This window comes from Danio aesculapii, chromosome 1, assembly GCF_903798145.1.
Source record: "Danio aesculapii chromosome 1, fDanAes4.1, whole genome shotgun sequence".
NCBI lineage: Eukaryota > Metazoa > Chordata > Actinopteri > Cypriniformes > Danionidae > Danio > Danio aesculapii.
In genome coordinates, this window is record NC_079435.1 from 42,335,764 (window position 1) to 42,355,079 (window position 19,316).

Sequence of the window (19,316 nt, forward strand, 5' to 3'; positions counted from 1 at the left end):
TTCCATCCACCTATTTTTTCGCACATTTTGGATATGCAGCTAAAAAAATCTGTTGATGGAAACGCCATGATGCGCATCGATTTTGAAAATGTGCATAAAAACGTATGCGCATAACTGGGTAGGATAAACTTTTATTCGATAAGAGAAGATCCGCATAAACTACGATGGAAACACTTTTACTGAACAAATTCCAGTATGCGCATTAAAAAGGTCATGTGATTTTGTTATAAGAGATCATGTGATGATAAATATGTGTGTGAATGGACAAACAGGCTTAACACACTGTAAAACATCTGAAATGTTGTTTTGGTCATTCTATAATGCCTTAACCGTTTCAATATTAGTGTTATTATATTATACGCAGCTTCTCCTTCTCCTGTTGATATTTGGCGCCAGTTAATCAGGAAGGGATTTTTTTATTGGCACATCTTTTATGTGATATTCCAGTTTTGTTCATGAAGTTAGTTTACATTTTTGGATGGAAACATGGCTAATGTTTCTCACACATCTTTTCCATACAAATCGTCACCTTGGAATTAGAAGGTTCTATCTGCGTTCTGAATGATTTTGAGATATTTAGCTACAAAGTTTTTGCATTCCATATAGCAAATAGTTTGTGTAACATTTGTTTTTTTAAATAAAAAGTCTTAAAGTAAACAACTTAAAAAATGTAAATAAGTTGTCATTTAATAAGAATATGTCAATAACTAAGTTTTGACAAAAATTTCAGAAAGAATCTTAGAATTCTAAGGTGACTACATTGACACCTGAAACTTGTCTATAGCACTTGTTCACTGCTGCTCTTATAGTTGTGTGAATTGCTTCCTTGTCCTCATTTGTAAGTCGCTTTGGATAAAAGCGTCTGCTAAATGACTAAATGTAAATGTAAATGTACAGATGTTACTACTTCAATGTGTTTCTTATGGCGCCATTCATACCGCGGCGACAGCGGTACTTGGTGCGCCAGCAGCTTTTGACCGCTGGGTGGCAGTTTAACCACAGATATTCAGCTTTGCCTTTCCACAACACTAAACAGACTTTTCTGTGCGTACCTTATGTGATCAGATGTGTTCAATTAAAATATAATTTTGATTTAGTTTTCTTAGTAATAAACATGATCTTACCAGGGCTTAAAGTATTCTGGCACCATGCCGGATCTCCGGCGTGCGGCCGTGAGAGAAAAAAAAAATAGAGCTTGCACATGCGGTTTAGTTGGGGATGCTCAAAATAACCGATTAAGCAATAACCGAAAGGGCACGTTTGTAACCGATGAATGGTATCAGTTAAACGATTAAAATATGCTTTATACATTTTTAAAGTTTGGCTGCAGACGGGGCATCTGTTAAATTGTTTACTGACTGCAGCCAGTGTTTTACGCTCTGCTAATGCTCGCTCAGCGCCAATCTGGAAACATTTTGGATTCGTGGCGAACGAGAAAGGCGAATCAATAATTAGGATGAAGCTATTTGTTGGGCTTGTTTAGAAAAATAAGTGTTAAATGGACAAACACGTCGAACCTCCAGAGCTGCGGTCATGTCACCCAGCCCATGGAATGCGGAGCCAGCTCCGGTGTCATCTACTGAACGCAAATGCCCAGCTAGTCCAGCCAGGTATGGCAGAGAGGCCTTTTCAAAAATGGCCAAATACAAAAGAGAAACTGATAAATAGTAGACGTTGATGAGAAATGGAGCAGCATATTTGGTAGTTGAGAACGCGCCGCTCCGCGATGTAGAGCTGGTTTCCGAGAAATGCAGGCGGCGGAGCAAGATACCCTCTTTGCCACAGTATCTGCATGCGCTACAGGCACACGTCTCAGTGCTGCTGGAAACATTGTAATCTCAAATAAGTCTCCGTTTAAACCGAACAAAGTCAACATGTTAGTTTTTCTGGCAAAGAATTTAAAATATGAATAGAAAACAAAAGGCGGAGAGACGCAGTTTTTTTTTTTCAACATCTGACTTATGTTGTTACAAGCCTAGGCTAATATTTTTGTTCTTCGTTACTATTTATATTATTATTGATTAGTATTTGTGAAGTTTCTAAAATGTAACGTTTACTGTTTCAAGCAGTTAAAGTTATTTCTATTTAACTAGCCTTCATTATTATAGGCTGTATTGTGTTGTTTTATCAACGAAAGTTAAACAACAAACATGTTCGTTTGTACGGATATTTAGCATAATACTTTGGTCTTTTTTGATTTCTTATTTTTTACATGAAATGTAAATTAACTTAGGTAGGCTACTTGGGTACAGGGGCGTAATTTGTTGGTAGTATACCGAGGAATGCTTAGACAGTGAATATTGTCATCATTATTTAAAAAATTATAAATAAATAAATAAATAAATAAATAAATAAATAAATAAAACACCTTACGGAAAGGATGAAATAAAGGAAAAGCATGCTCTTAATCATTCTTCATAATCTGATTCGTAGCTATACATGCAATAAACTTATATTGCGCCGACAAGAACAAGCTCTAAAAGGTAAAGTCTAAAGCCAGAGGAGTTATTGATATTAATGTTAGTTGTTAATATGATCGTAAACACTGCGTTGTATAATTAACGCCGTCATTGTGTCGTGTCTGCGATTTTATTTTCTCGTTGAAGAACAGAAAATTCATGTTATCGCCGTCTTCCCAGCCAGGTTTTTCAACATCTGACTTATGTTGTTACAAGCCTAGGCTAATATTTTTGTTCTACGTTACTATTTATATTATTATTGATTAGTATTTGTGAAGTTTCTAAAATGTAACGTTTACTGTTTCAAGCAGTTAAAGTTATTTCTATTTAACTAGCCTTCATTATTATAGGCTGTATTGTGTTGTTTTATCAACGAAAGTTAAACAACAAACATGTTCGTTTGTACGGATATTTAGCATAATACTTTGGTCTTTTTTGATTTCTTATTTTTTACATGAAATGTAAATTAACTTAGGTAGGCTACTTGGGTACAGGGGCGTAATTTGTTGGTAGTATACCGAGGAATGCTTAGATAGTGAATATTGTCATCATTATTTAAAAAAAATATAAATAAATAAATAAATAAAACACCTTACGGAAAGGATGAATAAAGGATAAGCATGCTCTTAATCATTCTTCATAATCTGATTCGTAGCTATACATGCAATAAACTTATATTGCGCCGACAAGAACAAGCTCTAAAAGGTAAAGTCTAAAGCCAGAGGAGTTATTGATATTAATGTTAGTTGTTAATATGATCGTAAACACTGCGTTGTATAATTAACGCCGTCATTGTGTCGTGTCTGCGATTTTTTTTACTCGTTGAAGAACAGAAAATTCATGTTATCGCCGTCTTCCCAGCCAGGTTTTCATGCACAGTTTCCGTTTTTGTTTCTTCTCAAACAATAAAGTTTCGCTATAGCAGGCCCGGCGGCAGGATATCATAAATGAGGGTGCAAGGGCGATATTTTTATATGACGTGCTAAAATTGAAAAATGAAATTTACATGAAGAGCTTTATTAGTGAAAAGCTGCGGAGCGCAACGAAATGGGCTATAAGCTATATTTGCTCTTATGTGCTGAAATACTTAACACTTTTCTTAAGACCACAGAATAATATGCAACATCTAAATGTCATATAGCCAATAAGGAAAAATTAACATGTTTCAGGTCTCTCCAGTGCATTTGGACTGAATATTTGACTGTGTCTTACTGGATGTCTCCAGTAACTCTATAAACATAGAGGCACAAGCAGACTGTAGAATTCATTCATTAATTCTTTCTTTTATTTATTTATTGTCAACCAAATATAAATATAAATTAATATGTGTGTGTGTGTGCGTGTGTGTGCGTGTGTGTGCGTGTGTGTGTGTGTGTGTGTGTGTGTGTGTGTGTGTGTGTGATTGCAGCAGACTGAAGAAGTTGTGCATTGGGTGGGTGGCATCTGCTGTTATGCAGAGGGCTCTACGGGTAAGACGTGTGTTGTAAATGTCCTGAAGGAGGGGAGAGAGACACCAACGATCTTCTCAGCTGTTCTCACTATGCATTGAAGTGTTTTCCTGCAGAAAATCCAAGGTTCCATACCACACAGTGATGCAGCTGGTCAGGATGCTCTCAATAGTGCCTCTGTAGAAGGTGTACATGATTGGGGCTGGTGCTCTTGCTCTTTTGAGTGGCAGCCTGTTTGAACATATCCCAGTCTGTGGTATTGAAGCAGTCTTGTAAAGCCTCTGAAGAACCTTCTGGCCACACTTGTATCTCCTTGCAAACCGGTTTGGTGACTTTAACTATCGGTCTGTAAGCAGGCATTAGCATGACAGTTAAGTGGTCCACCAAGGTGGGGGAGGGGGGAGGCTTTGTAAGCTCCTCTCTGTGTGGTGTAAAAGTCCAGTGTGTTATTGCCCCATGTTGGAAAGTCTATGTGTTGTTGTATTTTTGGAAACACACTCTTTAGGTCTGCATGGTTAAAGTCCCCTGCCAGGATGAGAAAAGCATCGGGGTGGGCTGTCTGCTGCTCACTAATGTGCAGTTTCCGTAAACACAAAAGCACAACAGTCCTTTACAGTCCTATGTGATGAACGAAGTAGACGGATGTAGTCCAGTTTGTTGTCTAGCGAGCGTACGTTCGCTAGAATGATGGAGGGGATTGCGGGTTTGTGGGGGTTAGCCGCTAGCCTTGTTCGGATACCCCCGCGCTTACCCCTCTTCTGCTTCCTCTCGCGCCGCTTGAAGCGCCTCCATTGTGGGCGAGGTGGTGAGGTGGGGGTCGGAGGATGGGTACGCATCCGGAGCAAGCCGAAATCTTGCAGCTCATCAGTGTCCGCGGAGTTTAACTTGTGAAGTTTGTTTCTACCGATGTCGAGCAGAAATGTTCGACTATATGCGCGCTTAAGGACAGATAAACGTGACGTTGACGCACAATAACACGGCGACGTACAAGACGAGGAACACAAAAACACATTAATAACATATTAATAAATAATACCAAGTTTTAACACATCTGCTACATTCCAGTGGAGCCTCCGTTGCGCTCTACCACAGCTGGCAAAACTTTCTGAAGGTGGTTTAAGCACCAAATAAGTGTTTTAAATTATGTTAGTCTCCTTATTTCTTTCCGTTTTATTTTAAATATTATAAATGTTTAAAGTTTTAGGTAAAGACGTCAAAATATGCCCACACATGCAAGGTAAACTAGATCATATCTGAGTCATCATGCTTTATTACCCAACCAAAATCAGCGAGGAAAAAATTAATGTTTTAAATTAAATTATATTTAAATGTTAAATTAAATAAAAAATGAATTTAAAATTTAAATGCCATTTAAAAATAGTTGCTAAAATTAATGTGTTACTTACTTACATTTTTAGGCATTAGCCAAACAGAAAGCCTGTCTACGGTAAATCCACACGCACTACATAGCCTACCTTTTTCTTTTATAACACTGTAAACATAACTTCGCAGGTCGATCATCTTCAAACGCAAAAGGCATTTTTAAGTGTCCTAACTTGACTGCTGCTGTAGAATGGGATGTTTTTTTTTACATAACTTTAAACGTGTGCTTTAGCTATGTCAAAATGAAAGCAAATTTTTTAAGGGCTCTGCGTTTTGTCAATTGTATAGCTTTAATAATAATAATAATAATAATAATAATAATTGATATAACAAATTATAATATTATAGTATAGACATTTTTACTAGGCTACTTTAATATTAATCCCTAACTGAAAAACGAATGTGAAAATGACTGGCAGCTGTGCTAAAATTAATATAATGGCAAATTTCTTCTGCGTTTTTTCCTTTTATAGCTCAATAGTTTTATTCAAAGAATATAGTTCTCTCTTCAACTTTCAGGTTTGAGGTGGGGGAAGAAATGGCAGAGGCAATTCAAATGTACCATCTCTAAATTAAAAAAGGCCACTTACGCGGCATCTGTGTGTAAAGATTATTACCTTATTTTTATTTTATTCTTATTATTTATTTATTCATTCATTCATTCGTCATTCATTTTCTTTTTGGCTTAGTCCCTTTATTAGTCTGTAATTGCCACAGCAGAATGAACCGTCAACTTATCCAGCATATGTTTTACGCAGAGGATGCCAGGAGGGCCAGCTGGGGCTTCGGGACGGAGTGAAAGGAGAGGCAGGACTTTGCCCCGAGTCTGGGAAAGATGGCTTGCCGTCATTACACTAGTTTTCCGATGGCACACGAGTTACATGCGCCAAACACATGAACAAATAAATTAATAAATAAGGGAAAGAAAACATCTAGCCTTATAGGCTGAGTTCTTTTTGATTATAATCGCCGTTAAGTTTCCATTTTAAATGTAAGGCTGTTGCAAAAAATAATAAAATTGCTTAAAATAATACAATTTTAATTTATAAGTGACTTTGCTGCGTCCCCCTTGATGTTTCAATAACGCATAATAATCTATACACCATATTAAAGACACTTAAATAGACATGATTTCGGCCTCACTGATGCCCATTAACTCCTGACAGACAAGCTTTTGGTTATGAGAAGGGGGAAGGGGTCTCCACTATTAAGTGTTTTTCACAAAATAGACAAATACACAAAATCCAAAACTCCAGGACGGATGGCGTAACAAAACCTATGCGTTTAAAAACGAAACCGCATTAAATATGGGGCCTTATGAAAATGAATGTTTCTATCTTTTGAACGGTGACGGCATAATATCATGGAATTACTTTCAATAGCAAAATAAAAAACATCTCAAGGAAGAACGGACAAAAGAAAGTTTCACTTCTATCACTCTTTAAAAGTTTTGGTTTGGGTCATTGTAAATGCTCAGTCTCGTTATGAGCTGATCTTCATTTCTCTGTGTTGGTGGAATAAAGCAGGCGAGTCAGCCGCACCAATTTATGAGCAGACAGAGCAGGATTCTCATGATGACCACCAGCGCAATTCCGCTCTTTGTTATGAGCCGTAGTTTCAGTGTAAACTTAGTAAAGGTGAGTTTCTTTGGCGATGATGTGTACAGTGTTAGATTTTATATTTAGCGGACATTTGCGCTGAACACGCGGTGAATGCAACGCATCAAGATTCGGGCACCTTCTCCGAAAACACTCGATTGATCTCAGCTGGTGGATCAACATTTACCTCATGTTATGATCGCTGTCACCTGCGCCATTATTATTATTATAACTTTAGGGGAGGTTTGCAAACCTGTGCACTTTTCACTCTTCAGCCGTTTGTATTTCCTGCAGTAACAAAAGCTCCCTGTTCATTATATTCAGACACACAAATGCTCCCAAATATATTATGAGGGCGCATAGATTAAATTTCGGGCGCTCATGCGACCAAAATGGTTGCAATTTCGAGCCCTGTAGTATAAGGACATGTATTCAGACCACAACTGAACGTTTGAAGAAAATTGAATGCCTTATTATTTAGAATTAGCTATTATTGATGTATATGCAGCCGTTCAAGGCGCATAATTGATTTATTACGGTACTGACGGTATTAGAAAATCCATGTCGTGGCGCAATGTCACACCGGTGATGACTATGACACCGGTGTACCGCCCACCCCTACTACCTGTTATTTAAAATATCTATATTACGTTCCAAGCATTCGCCAAAAAGAAAATATTTCTAAGTAAAAACACAAAACATAGCTGAATAGAGTGTTGCCTGCTTTAGAGGATGGGTTAGTAATTATATTATAACTGGTTATGTTCAGGTCAATGAAATAATACCTTTAATAAATAAAATATGTTCGTAAGAACGTGGTGGGCCAGTGATTCCGTCGCTGTCATCAGTGGTTTAATGAGCTCAGGAGAATTCTGCTTTGCATTTTTCTATGCATTACTAACATCACTAAACCAGACATTTGTTTTATAAGTTAACCAAATATTCGCAGAGATTCAGCAGTTTTTTTTTCTGACGCGTTTGCCAGTCATGCCAGTCAGTGAAAAAAAAGTAACCGTGGCCCTGTTTGCAGGTATTAATATTCGTTTTTTCGTCAATCTGATGCAATTTTTATTATTTATACAGGACGTTAAAATGCAATTAAAAGTTTCAAATCAATTAAACTCAATTTATAAAAAGGCTAGCCTATTTATGCATTAAATATAACTAATTTCCTTTATTTCTGATTAGACCATGCATTTTAGACTATTTTACAATTGTAATATGTGCATATGCTTTTTTTTTAAAATAACATTCGTTTAACAAATATTTTAGCACATCGAAAGTAATTAAGTGACCTGTTTTTTTTTTTTTATTAAAACCTTTATGCAAAAGGATCAGAGGATAAATTATCGTAGGATAAACGTATCTTATGGAAAAACACCAATTGACGGGCTCTGCTTTCGGTTTTAAAAGAATCAAGCAGCTTTAAAAAATATAATTTGCTGAAGAGAAATGACAGGAAAAAAAGAAAGAAAAAGATAAAATATATAGGGACTGTTAAAAGAACATTTTTCTTTAATATATTCTTTCGACTCCGAAACATCAGCTAAGAAAGATTATGATGAATGACGGAGTTTCTCTATTGCCTGCTTCAGCAGTTGTCCCGGTCCCGCTGGTTATGAACGAGGAGGCGGAGAGAATGCGCTGTTTAGTTTCGGCTTGATATATTTAAATAAAAACTAACACCGAACTGCTTTTAACGTTCAAAAAGTTAAACTAAAATGCACAATTCTTGTTGGTTGCACCGGCGGGATGCACAATGAACCAAACGCGGCATTATTTTAATTCTATATTCGTGAAGAATGAGCCATGAGATTGAGATTTTTGAAGGTGCTCTCTAGCGGCGAAGTTCCTGGCAGAGTAGCGAGTGAAAAAATGTGCATAAAGAAATTGGACAAGAGGAATAACATTTTAAATTATATAACAATCATCGTATTCTTTCTAATCCTCGCCCAGTTTTAATACAAGTTGTGTTTTTTTAATATTTGTGGCTGGGAAGTTTATTAAGAATATATTTATAACTATATATAATTAAATAAATACATAATTATATATATATATATATATATATATATATATATATATATATATATATATATATATATATATATATATATAGAGAGAGAGAGAGAGAGAGAGAGAGAGAGAGAGAGAGAGAGAGAGAGAGAGAGAGAGAGAGAGAGAGAGAGAGAGAGAGAGAGAGAGAGCTGCTGTAAAGGCTATTTCTTTCCGTTCGCATCCCGTCCCTTTGCGCCCCCTGGCGGCTTTTTCACAAACTGCGGTCTTACACTAAAAACAGAGCAGCATTTATTTCAAACGGCGGCGGTATAAGCCACGGCGGTAATAGCCACTTTGAACTCTCACCTACTGTACATGCACAAACATATTGTAAAGACATGTACGCAAAACAAACTGTTTTACACTTTTCGCAATTGAAAAACTATCTTGACATTTCTCAGCAGTGAGAAATTACATGTGCGAAATTACATGTGTAATATCTTTTTTCCTATGCACAAGCACTTCATGGACAGAACCAAATAAATGTTTTGGGAACAGAAATGACATCTGAAAAATGTCATATCTTCAGGTGTTGTTGCAGAATAATTAGACAATTATAGAAAAATAATGTACAGTGATTCAGCAGCTTATTATCAGTTATTTCTTGCATAAAGCATAACATTGAGCTCAAAAAGTACCATTTATTATATCATTTGTTATTATTATTTTTCATATTCTTGCATTTTTAGTACCCAAGGTTATTTTCTAAACACAAATAATTCTTTATCTCATGAGTAATTTTATATGATTGGTTTTTAGTTTATAGTAATCCATCCAAAAATTGTATGGAATTTAATGTTGGGTTGTATATGCATATCTATATGTGTTTATGGATATGTGGATTGTATGGGAAATTTCTGGCATGAAACTCTATGCGTGTACAGGCTGATAGGTCACCTAATCTGCTCCTGCGTCATTACCTGTAACTACATGGTGCAGGAGATTGGTTGCTGTTACCTCGGCAGCCAATGAGCTTGCTCTTCATCAGTTTAAAAGCTCCGCATCATTCTATGATGTTTAAGCAAACATGCCTAAGACACACCCTGAGATTAAAGTGTTGATTATCAAGAGGCTGAAGACCAGATCCACTGCTGATGTGGCAAACACCTTCAATGTGTCTCAGTGTCATGTACAGAGGATAAAAAAAAAGATTTAAAGAGACTGGAGACCTTTTTGACAAGCCCAGGTCAGGCAGACCCCGCAAGACAACTGCTGGAGAGGACTGTTTGTTGGCTTGAAAATCCAAGGCCAGCCCATTTTCCATTGCAGTAGAGCTTTACGAGACCTGGTCACCTGAAGTCCCTGTGTCAACCAGAGCAGTTTGTTGGATTCTGTCTCGAAATGGCCTCCATGGCCGAATCATTGCCCAGAAGCCGGCACTTAACAAAAGACAATTGAAAAACCGTGTGGCATTTGCCAAGGCCCACAGCCTGCTAGAGGGATGGATGCTAGATAAGTGGCAAAGGGTGGATTTTTTTCAGATGAATATTCTGTTGAATTAGACCACAGTCACCGCAAATATTGCAGAAGACCTACTGGAGCCCACATGGATTTGAGATTCACTCAGAAAACAGTGAAGTTCGGTGACAGAAAAATCATGGTCTGGGGTTACATCCAGTATGGGGGCATGTGAGAGATCTGCAGGGTGGAAAGCAACATCAATAGTCTAAAATACCAAGAAATCTTACATACCTCTTATATTCCCAACCATAAAATAGGCCAAATTCTGTAGCAGGATGGTGCTCCATCACACACTTCCATCTCCACATCAAAGTTCCTCAAGGCGAAGATCAAGATGCTCCAGGATTGACCAGCCCAGTCACCAGATATGAACATCATTGAGCATATGTGGAGTAGGATGAAAGAGGAAACCAACAAATATTGATGAACTCTGGGAGGCATGCAGGACTGCTTTCTTTGCTATTCCTGATGACTTCATCAATAAATTGTATGAATCCTTGCCAAACTACATGGATGCAGTACTTCAAGCTCACACAAGATATTCAATTTGGATCTCACAGCACCACTACCTAATTTGCTGACATATTTTTGTATTTGCGTTAAATTTGTTCATTTTGTATAGGCGACAAAACATTTGTCTTGCCAGAATTCAACCTTTCTGTCTTGATAAAATTATTTTTTTTTGTTTTCCAAAGAAACTTATTTATTTTAGTGCATTAAACATCACTCGGGAGGGTTTTAGTTTTTCATATGAGCTATTTCTAACACCAATTGAGTAATTAAAAGTCAGGTTAATAGCAGGTATTTCTCTATTTCGACAAGACTTGTCAGGGACTGTATTTGTATAGGAAATGCTAGTAAATGTACATTGCAGTCATACATTCACTGAGATTACATCTTTAACTGGATTTCTTCTAGCAAACTGAACACAATACTTATTGATTTTATGTCTTGCAGACATGCTGTTTCTTCAGGGGTCAGAGGTCATCTTCAAAGTGGCCTTAAGTCTTCTCGGGAGCCACAAACCTCTGATTCTCCAACATGACAATCTGGAGGCGATCGTCGAGTTCATCAAAACGACCTTACCCAACCTCGGCCTCGTGCAAATGGAGAAAACTATCAATCAGGTAATGTGCATGATTCAATGCTAGTGTGCCATACCTGCATTCCGAATAGACACACGACTCAAACACACTTTCACTTGCTCTAAGTGTTAAGGCAGTGCCGCTTTTGGGTGTGGGTTTTGTTTGTGCTTTTGCGGTGACACCAATATACGTTTGTCTTTCCCTACACAATCAACACATGCTCGCGCTCGGGTGTGTCCCGTGTTCATCTTCATATGTGGTTTTGCATAAGTGCTAGTTTGATCGTGAATTTGGCACAAATAATAGTTTGGAGTTAGTAAAGCATGGGTGTTGTTCAGTTTGTGTGTGTGTCTATGCAGGTGTATGTGTATCTTAACTAAATTTACCAAGATATTGATATTTGATATAACAATTGAAAGATTTAGCAGCAAGAACATACGTTAGGTGTAAAAACAGCATTGCATGAGGATTAAGCAAACCTACAGATATTTTATTTTTGAGTAGTATAGTTTTAAAGCAGGAACATTTTTATAACTTCATAAAGTGACAGGCATTTCAGAGGAGAGAATGAATTATATTATATTATATTATATTATATTATATTATATTATATTATATTATATTATATTATATTATATTATATTATATTATTTCATATTTTATACAACAGTTCTGTCTGGTTCTTGAATTAGATTGGCTGATAACCGTAGGATATTCTGCAATAACAGCACTGGTCCAGCCTCTTTACCCTTCACCTTTCTATTACTCCGCCCACATACAGCAACAAGAGGACACTTTACAATTTGACAAATATTGCAGCTGTTGAACAACACAATGTACTTTTGAGGCTTTTTTAGTCACGAATGTAGTTGTTTAGATTACAACAATGCAGTTTATTTATAAGGATAGTGCTTATTTCGAAATATTTATAATTTCTTAGGGACAGCGCATCAGCGTCCATTAGCCAAAGACGGTGGATGTTGACTATTTACAAGATAGCGCCAGAACCGCATAATAAGATTATGCTTAGAATAGATAAATTTTGCAGCTGTTGGACAACATAATGTACTTTTGAGCCTTTTTTAGTCGAGAATGTAGTTGTTTAGATTACAACTATGCAGTTTATTTATAAGGATAGTGCTTATTTTGAAATATTTATAATTTCTGAGGAACAGCGCGTCGGCGTCCATTAGCCAAAGACGGTTGACATTGTCTATCCACAAGATAGCGCCAGGACCGCATAATAAGCTTATGCTAGAATATTAAAACAGCGTGTTTTCTAACTACAGCTGATCAAATCATTATTAAACTGGTAAGTGATATTCTAAGTCGATCTCTCTCTTTTATGTAGATTGCAACTATGCAGTTTATTTATAATGACAGTGCCTATTTTAATACAGTTACTTTCCTATCCCAGTTCTCATCAGTGTTATTCAGAAACCTCACCCCCGAACACCCCCTCCTTATTTTTCCTTATCGCAAACACAACAGCAGTCTGATAGTTATTGCGCTGCTTTTTTCGGGGTTAAGTATTGTAATATCCCGATTGCAACAGAGAAATACTGTAGATTGGAACACTGTAAGAAGATATCTCTGTAGACGGAGGGCATTTCATGTCAAGTTCAGCCTTATAATCTTAAAATGTGAGCAAAATCACCTGTTTTGTCATCACTTTAGACATTACGCTAGAGAATCATTCAAATACTAGCTCTAAAGTGACATTGGTGAATTAGTAACGACTTCTGCTGTTCTGACGTCAGCTGCAGATGGGAATGAATGGTGGAAGAAAGTAGTTCCTAATACAAAAGGCTTTTTAGACTCTGTTTGATTTTGTTTTTTATATACATGATTGTGCCATCGAACTGTTGTATAAATGCAATATCACACTCGTAGCAGTGCGATATGGCTGTATATCAGCTCTGGTGGGACACTAAGGCACAACGCACGCCTCTCACCAGTGCTGATATATTATATTATATTATATTATATTATATTATATTATATTATATTATATTATATTATATTATATTATATTATATTATATTATATTCCTCTGGTCAACCGGCAGTAACTTAATTCAAATTCAGTTACCAAGCTGTACCTGTTAACTAAGGAAAACATGGCAGGAAATTTTAAGAGCTTTGGCTTAACCATCACTTCAAAGACTGGGGCTGTTTTTCAATATACGTTTTGCGTCCTTGTGTTCTCGTGTAACGTCATCAACCACGAAACTTCAGTTCCAATACTCAAGACCGCAAGAACAGAGATGTGTGAAAGTTCCCGGGTGTGTTCATTATATCGAAGATGCATCGATGCAGACGCGTGTGCCAAACTTGCTTGAGAAGTCCCAGAAGTCTTTGCGGCTAGGCCTGTCACGATGTCATTTTTGTTGTGCGATATATTGTCATAGAAATTATTGTGATAAGTGATATTGTCATTTTAAGACCAGTTTATGCCTGTTTCTTTAATGATCCTACAACACGATTTACATTGGCATAAACACAATCAATGCACAAAAAAACAGATGTAAATGTCCTTTTGACTTTAATGTTATTAGTGAATTCTAGCTTTTCTGAAAGAGGACTGCAGATTTGAGACAGAGTTTACTTTGTTTTCTGGAAAAATGTGTAAATTCACCTTTTCTTGACCTGTTAGTTAAAAAGGGTGTCCCTCACACCTCTAACGGAGATTAGATGAAATGACAGAAGCTGCGTAATCTGCTCAAATTTTTAAGACATTAATTTTTATGTTAACATTATGGACAATAAATATTGAGTGACCAAAAATTATAGAGGTCATGTGCATTTATTGCATGAAAAGTCGATATATTGATTAATGTGACAGGCCTAATTACGGCTGAATAAAGGAGGTGGGAAGCACACCATTGGTAACACTTTATTTTGATGGTCCGTTTGTTGACCATTTAAGTTACATGGCAACTAATTCTCAATAGATTATAAGTAGACTGTTAGGTTGGAGTTAGGGTTAGGATTAGTGTAGGTCGGCATGTACTTAAAAAAATTTTGTATAGTCAGTTAAATGTCTGTTGAGAGAGCCGTATCATCAGATATTAAGCAGAAAGTCTACTAATACTCAAATAGACCATCAAAATAAAGTGTTACCGCAGCATTTTATAGCTGTTTATTATTAAAGTTCAGAGATATAACTTATCTTAGGAGTTTCTCTAAATGAGACGGTTAACATGAAAATCTTAATAGAGACATGAACACATTAAGGGTGTTTATTTGCTGAAATTCATATTAAAATCTGTTTTATTTGTATTGTGCAAAGTATATTTGTAAGGTTTTTGTGCATATTATATATATTGAAAGGGGGGAAAAATGATAAATCGTTGCATTAATGCTGTAATGTTTAAATAAATTTCCGTTACAAATGCGTGAAGGTCACGTGACCATCAGGAAGAACGCAACATCTCAGTTCTCAGAGGATGCGTTCTGTGTTCTCACGGTCTATCGAGTTCGTTCTTCCGAGGTAACCTGGCAAGAACGCTCTCCACGAGAATGCTGGAATTGAGAAACAGCCTGGATTTTAGGCTCTGTGCTATTGCTTTTCAAATCTGAGGTAAAATATCCATTGTTGGTTTCATAATGGGGATTAAATTCATGATTATATATTTTATTCAAGCTCAAAGAAGTTTAATAATATCTAAAACACAACATTACCTTGTTTTCATTATAAGAGATATATACAGTATAGGCCTATTTTAGTCATTGAAAAAAAGAGTGGGAACCCTGGCTACAGTCGTTATTTTTGCTATTATTACTACATACAGTTATTATTATTATATTTATTCTTTTTAATGCTTTCTTTTATACCATATAGATTTCTTATCGTATCTTTTAAAAATATTAAATACTGTTTAAAATATTTTTTAAAAGCAAGCTCAGAGAAAAGTGTTCACATGTATGTTCCACTGCTATGTGAATTACTACTTTAATGATCAATAGGATATTTCGTTATATATCAATAGTTTCGTTTTTTGGTACAAAAGATGTGACGGTCTCAACTTTCCCAGTTTGAGGAATAGCTGTCAAGCTGATTGTCGAACAAGAAAAACAGTGCAGGAATTTATTGTATGGTTGAATGATTGTGGTTTGCCATTAATGTAGTGTCATGAATGACAGGTTGCCCCGCCTTGCAGCATTATCACACATAAATAGAGATGTTGTTGCAAAAGTGAGGAAAGTTATTTCAATTGAAACAGAGCCAGGCAACCTGTTGCACGCATGCCAACATTAGCACTTACATGCCAATGTACATTTAAGGTAATCATTCCTCACCAGTCACACAGCCTGTTTTTATTAACCGTTGTGTATTGCAATAAAGTAAAGCAGTTAAAATCACTATGTAATTCTTAACCGATGGAATCACCACAGCCGCATAGTGTCATTAAACGTGTGCGCGCGTGTGTGTACTTCAAGTTTTGTAACTGCATTTGTGTGTGACACATATTGACACTTAGTATTTTTGTGTAATGAGCTGGATTTCTTCTTCCGTCTCTATCACTGACTGCTGTTTATCTGACAATAACGCATGACAAGCAGATATGCATGTGGAAATGTTGAGCGGGGAGAACCAGATCATTTGCATTTAAAGGTACAGGCTACAAAAACAGCTACACTGCTATGAGCTCAAAATGGGCATATTCTGTATTGTATAATAAATAATCTGGCGGGTGTTTTGAGCTAAACCATTACAGACACATTCTGGAGACACAAAAGACTTGATTTACATCTTTTAAAAGGGGTAAAATAGGAACCGTTTAAGAGCTCATATACAAACTAAGATGCCATTTTCGTTTCAAAATTGCTCTTTAGAATGAAAACGCTCCTCATCCAGACTTGCGTTTTCCTTGTGATTCAGAAATTTGGTCTCAGTCTGCATTATACAGCCTGAAACACACACTCACTGGACAAGCACATATTTTGCTTGCATCCATACTTGCAGTCTACCGCTTGTGAAATGGTCATAGAAGAGGGTCTTGCTTGGCAAATCAGGAAACAATCAGTCAGAGAGTAATTGTGGATAGCTACTGTACACCTCCTTTTATAAAAGTTTGTGTCCTTTGTTCTGTCCTAGAACTTCTATGTTAAGCTACTTTGACACAATCTACATTGTACAAGCGCTATAGAAATAAAGATGAATTGAATTGTATTGAATCTGTCCATCTATACCATAAGAGAATATCAGCATGTCTAAATGAAAATGGAGTCTTCAGCGTTTTCAAAATGCTCCATTTTTGCAGGTCAAAGATGCCAGAGTTGTGAGGACACCAGGCATAACTAGGGATGGGTATTTTTAAAGTTTTAACGGTATTACTACTTTTATCGATACCACTTTTTGGTTTGGTACTTTAATGGTTCTCCTATTAGCACTTTTTTTTGTGTTTTTGTTTTTTTACGAAAAAACTAATTGAACAGAATTAACAACACTTTATTTTATTATTATGTTTTTAATGTGAAAATAAAACAAAACTAATAATTGTAAAATAAAAAGGTAAACATTTTCCTGTAAAAGAATGTACAATGGTTTGAAGGAAAATGACTCAACATGTTTGCCTGGCAGAAGTCGGGATCTTTCTTCATTTATTGTATTCCCTGCAGTTGAAAATACCCTCTTTGAGTTGCAAAATGCAGTTAAATAACCAGATAGTGTTTAAGATTTTTCATTAACACATTCACTTAAATGAGTTAAAGGTACTTTGGCAGTTAACAATGTAAAAAATAAGCATTTTTTATAGTTTCTTAATAAGCATAGTGTATTGTTAGGCTGTTCATAGGCTTTGTTTGTAAATGCAGTAATGTAAAAGCATTTTTAATGTTTAAGATTTATTTAGGCTACTGCAGAAAAAATACTGCTTCAATGTAACCAAATGAAAGTAGTAATATTATACTAATTTAGAGAGACCTTATGTGAGTGACTGCTAGTATAACAATATGGATGATGTACCTTTAGCTAGGCAGTCGAAAACTTTTCAATTGTCTTTCTGCAGTTAATGCACTATTGAAAGATGCTTAGCTAGATTGCTTGCGTTTCCGCTTATACAAGAAAAGAACTTGATGTGTTTGTTGCAACGGACATTATTGGTGTCCACTCAGGAAATACAACCTGTTTGGTTCTCTCCGCCTCTTTAGTTCTCAAGCTTACGAGCTGTGTGTGCTCTTAGCACGAGCCTCCGCTGAGTGCGCTCACACAGCTGAGAACTGTGAAGGCTTTTATACTTGATGCGCTCGCCATTGTACTATTGGGTGAAAACACGAGCATTTCTCATGTGAGATTGCCAACTGTGCAGACGAATATCAAATATCGTAAATAAGAAAAGGTTGGTCAATTAAATTATGCTACTGTAAATAATGTTTATTCAGCAATAATTCTCCAGTACCGATAGCAGAACCATTAACGTCAGAGCTTATGGATACTTCGGTCTTTTATAATTCAACACCAATAAAGTACTGAGGCATCCCTAGGCATAACTGTAACAAAATGTATGCATTTTAGTGTAAATGGCACCTAAGGGTATATGATTTTTGTTTTGTTGTTTTTGGATCATTTGATTATGCACTGGGAAAGAATAAAAATTTTTTTTTTTTTTAAATCTCATAATATAGACTATATAATTGCGCGCACACACACACACACACACACACACACACACAGAAGGAAACTTGCTTGAACTTGACTTTGACTTGGTTCTCATCCTGTATATTTGCACTTGTCTCTGTGTAGGTGTCAGAGATGGATATCAGTAAGCAGCTGCAGGCCTATGAAGTGGAATATCATGTTCTTCAGGACGAGCTTTTGGATGGGCCCTCCACACTCAGCCAGTCCCAGCGAGCGGCCCAGCTGGAGAAGACCAATGGAAGTCTCCGACAGCAAAACTTAGACCTCCTAGAGGAGCTACAGGTGCCTTGTACTAACACCAGTAGAATCTGTTTTTATATTTGCACTGTATATTTTGTATTTGCTAATGAAAGATGTATTCTCATTGCATCAATGAATCCGCACACTGAATCCGAAATTCGATTCAAATTTCGATCCGAAATCGTATTGCCACACTGCATCCGAAACTTTTGTTTGTCATAAAAAAATCGGGTTTGATTTAAAAATTTTTATTTATTTTTTTGCTTTTCACATCTGAAAAATCGCTTTAAGAGTTGTTTTGAGCCATCATACAAGCAAAAAGCTAAAACAGGATGCCGTCATTTGAGCTACAGATTTTTATGACACTTTTTGACAAAAGTATGTGTGTCCATAATTTTGACGTACAGCCCATGGACATAACAATAATTATAGAAATGCTTTCAGTCCGTTGCTTCGATACGTCAATGCGGCCACCATCTATTATAATGTCTATAGGCACTGCCAGTCCCTGTTCAGGATTTGTTTATGTACGTAAAGTAAATGTGTGAAGCATCACAAGCAATGTATCAAAATTCCACTGATTTCCAGAAATAAACTTCGCATTGGATTATGGATAATCATAGCGCAGGTCTTGGATCTGTCCTTCCTCTCAATGCAGTAGTGGATGAACAAAATATTTAGACTATTCCTCTTTCCTTTTTTACTCTGGAGATGAGATGAGAACAAAGTATCACTGCTTGAATTGACTCTGAAATGCTTTGCCATTTTTGTAATGGATTAATTAATTCGCATCAGACTAAGTGTGAAAGGTTTGAGTATGTGACAAATTTTTTGAATATGAATACAAAAAAAACGCATACGAAAATTACGGACTTCAGTATGGAAAGAGCTTTAGGCTGCATTTACACAGCAGATCTTGATGGTCAGGTCTGATTTTGTGAT

At 36.4% G+C, this 19,316-nt stretch overlaps 1 protein-coding gene across 2 annotated transcripts in view; it reads left to right on the plus strand.

The window, feature by feature from the left end:
• tbc1d1 (TBC1 (tre-2/USP6, BUB2, cdc16) domain family, member 1) overlaps positions 1-19,316 on the plus strand; it is a 160,588-nt gene that overhangs the window by 137,517 nt on the left and 3,755 nt on the right. For both annotated transcript variants that reach the window (XM_056460767.1, XM_056460766.1), the window contains 2 exons: positions 11,365-11,534; positions 18,240-18,416. In XM_056460767.1, coding sequence (XP_056316742.1) covers positions 11,365-11,534; positions 18,240-18,416 — 347 coding nt within the window. The remainder of the gene's footprint in view (positions 1-11,364; positions 11,535-18,239; positions 18,417-19,316) is intronic.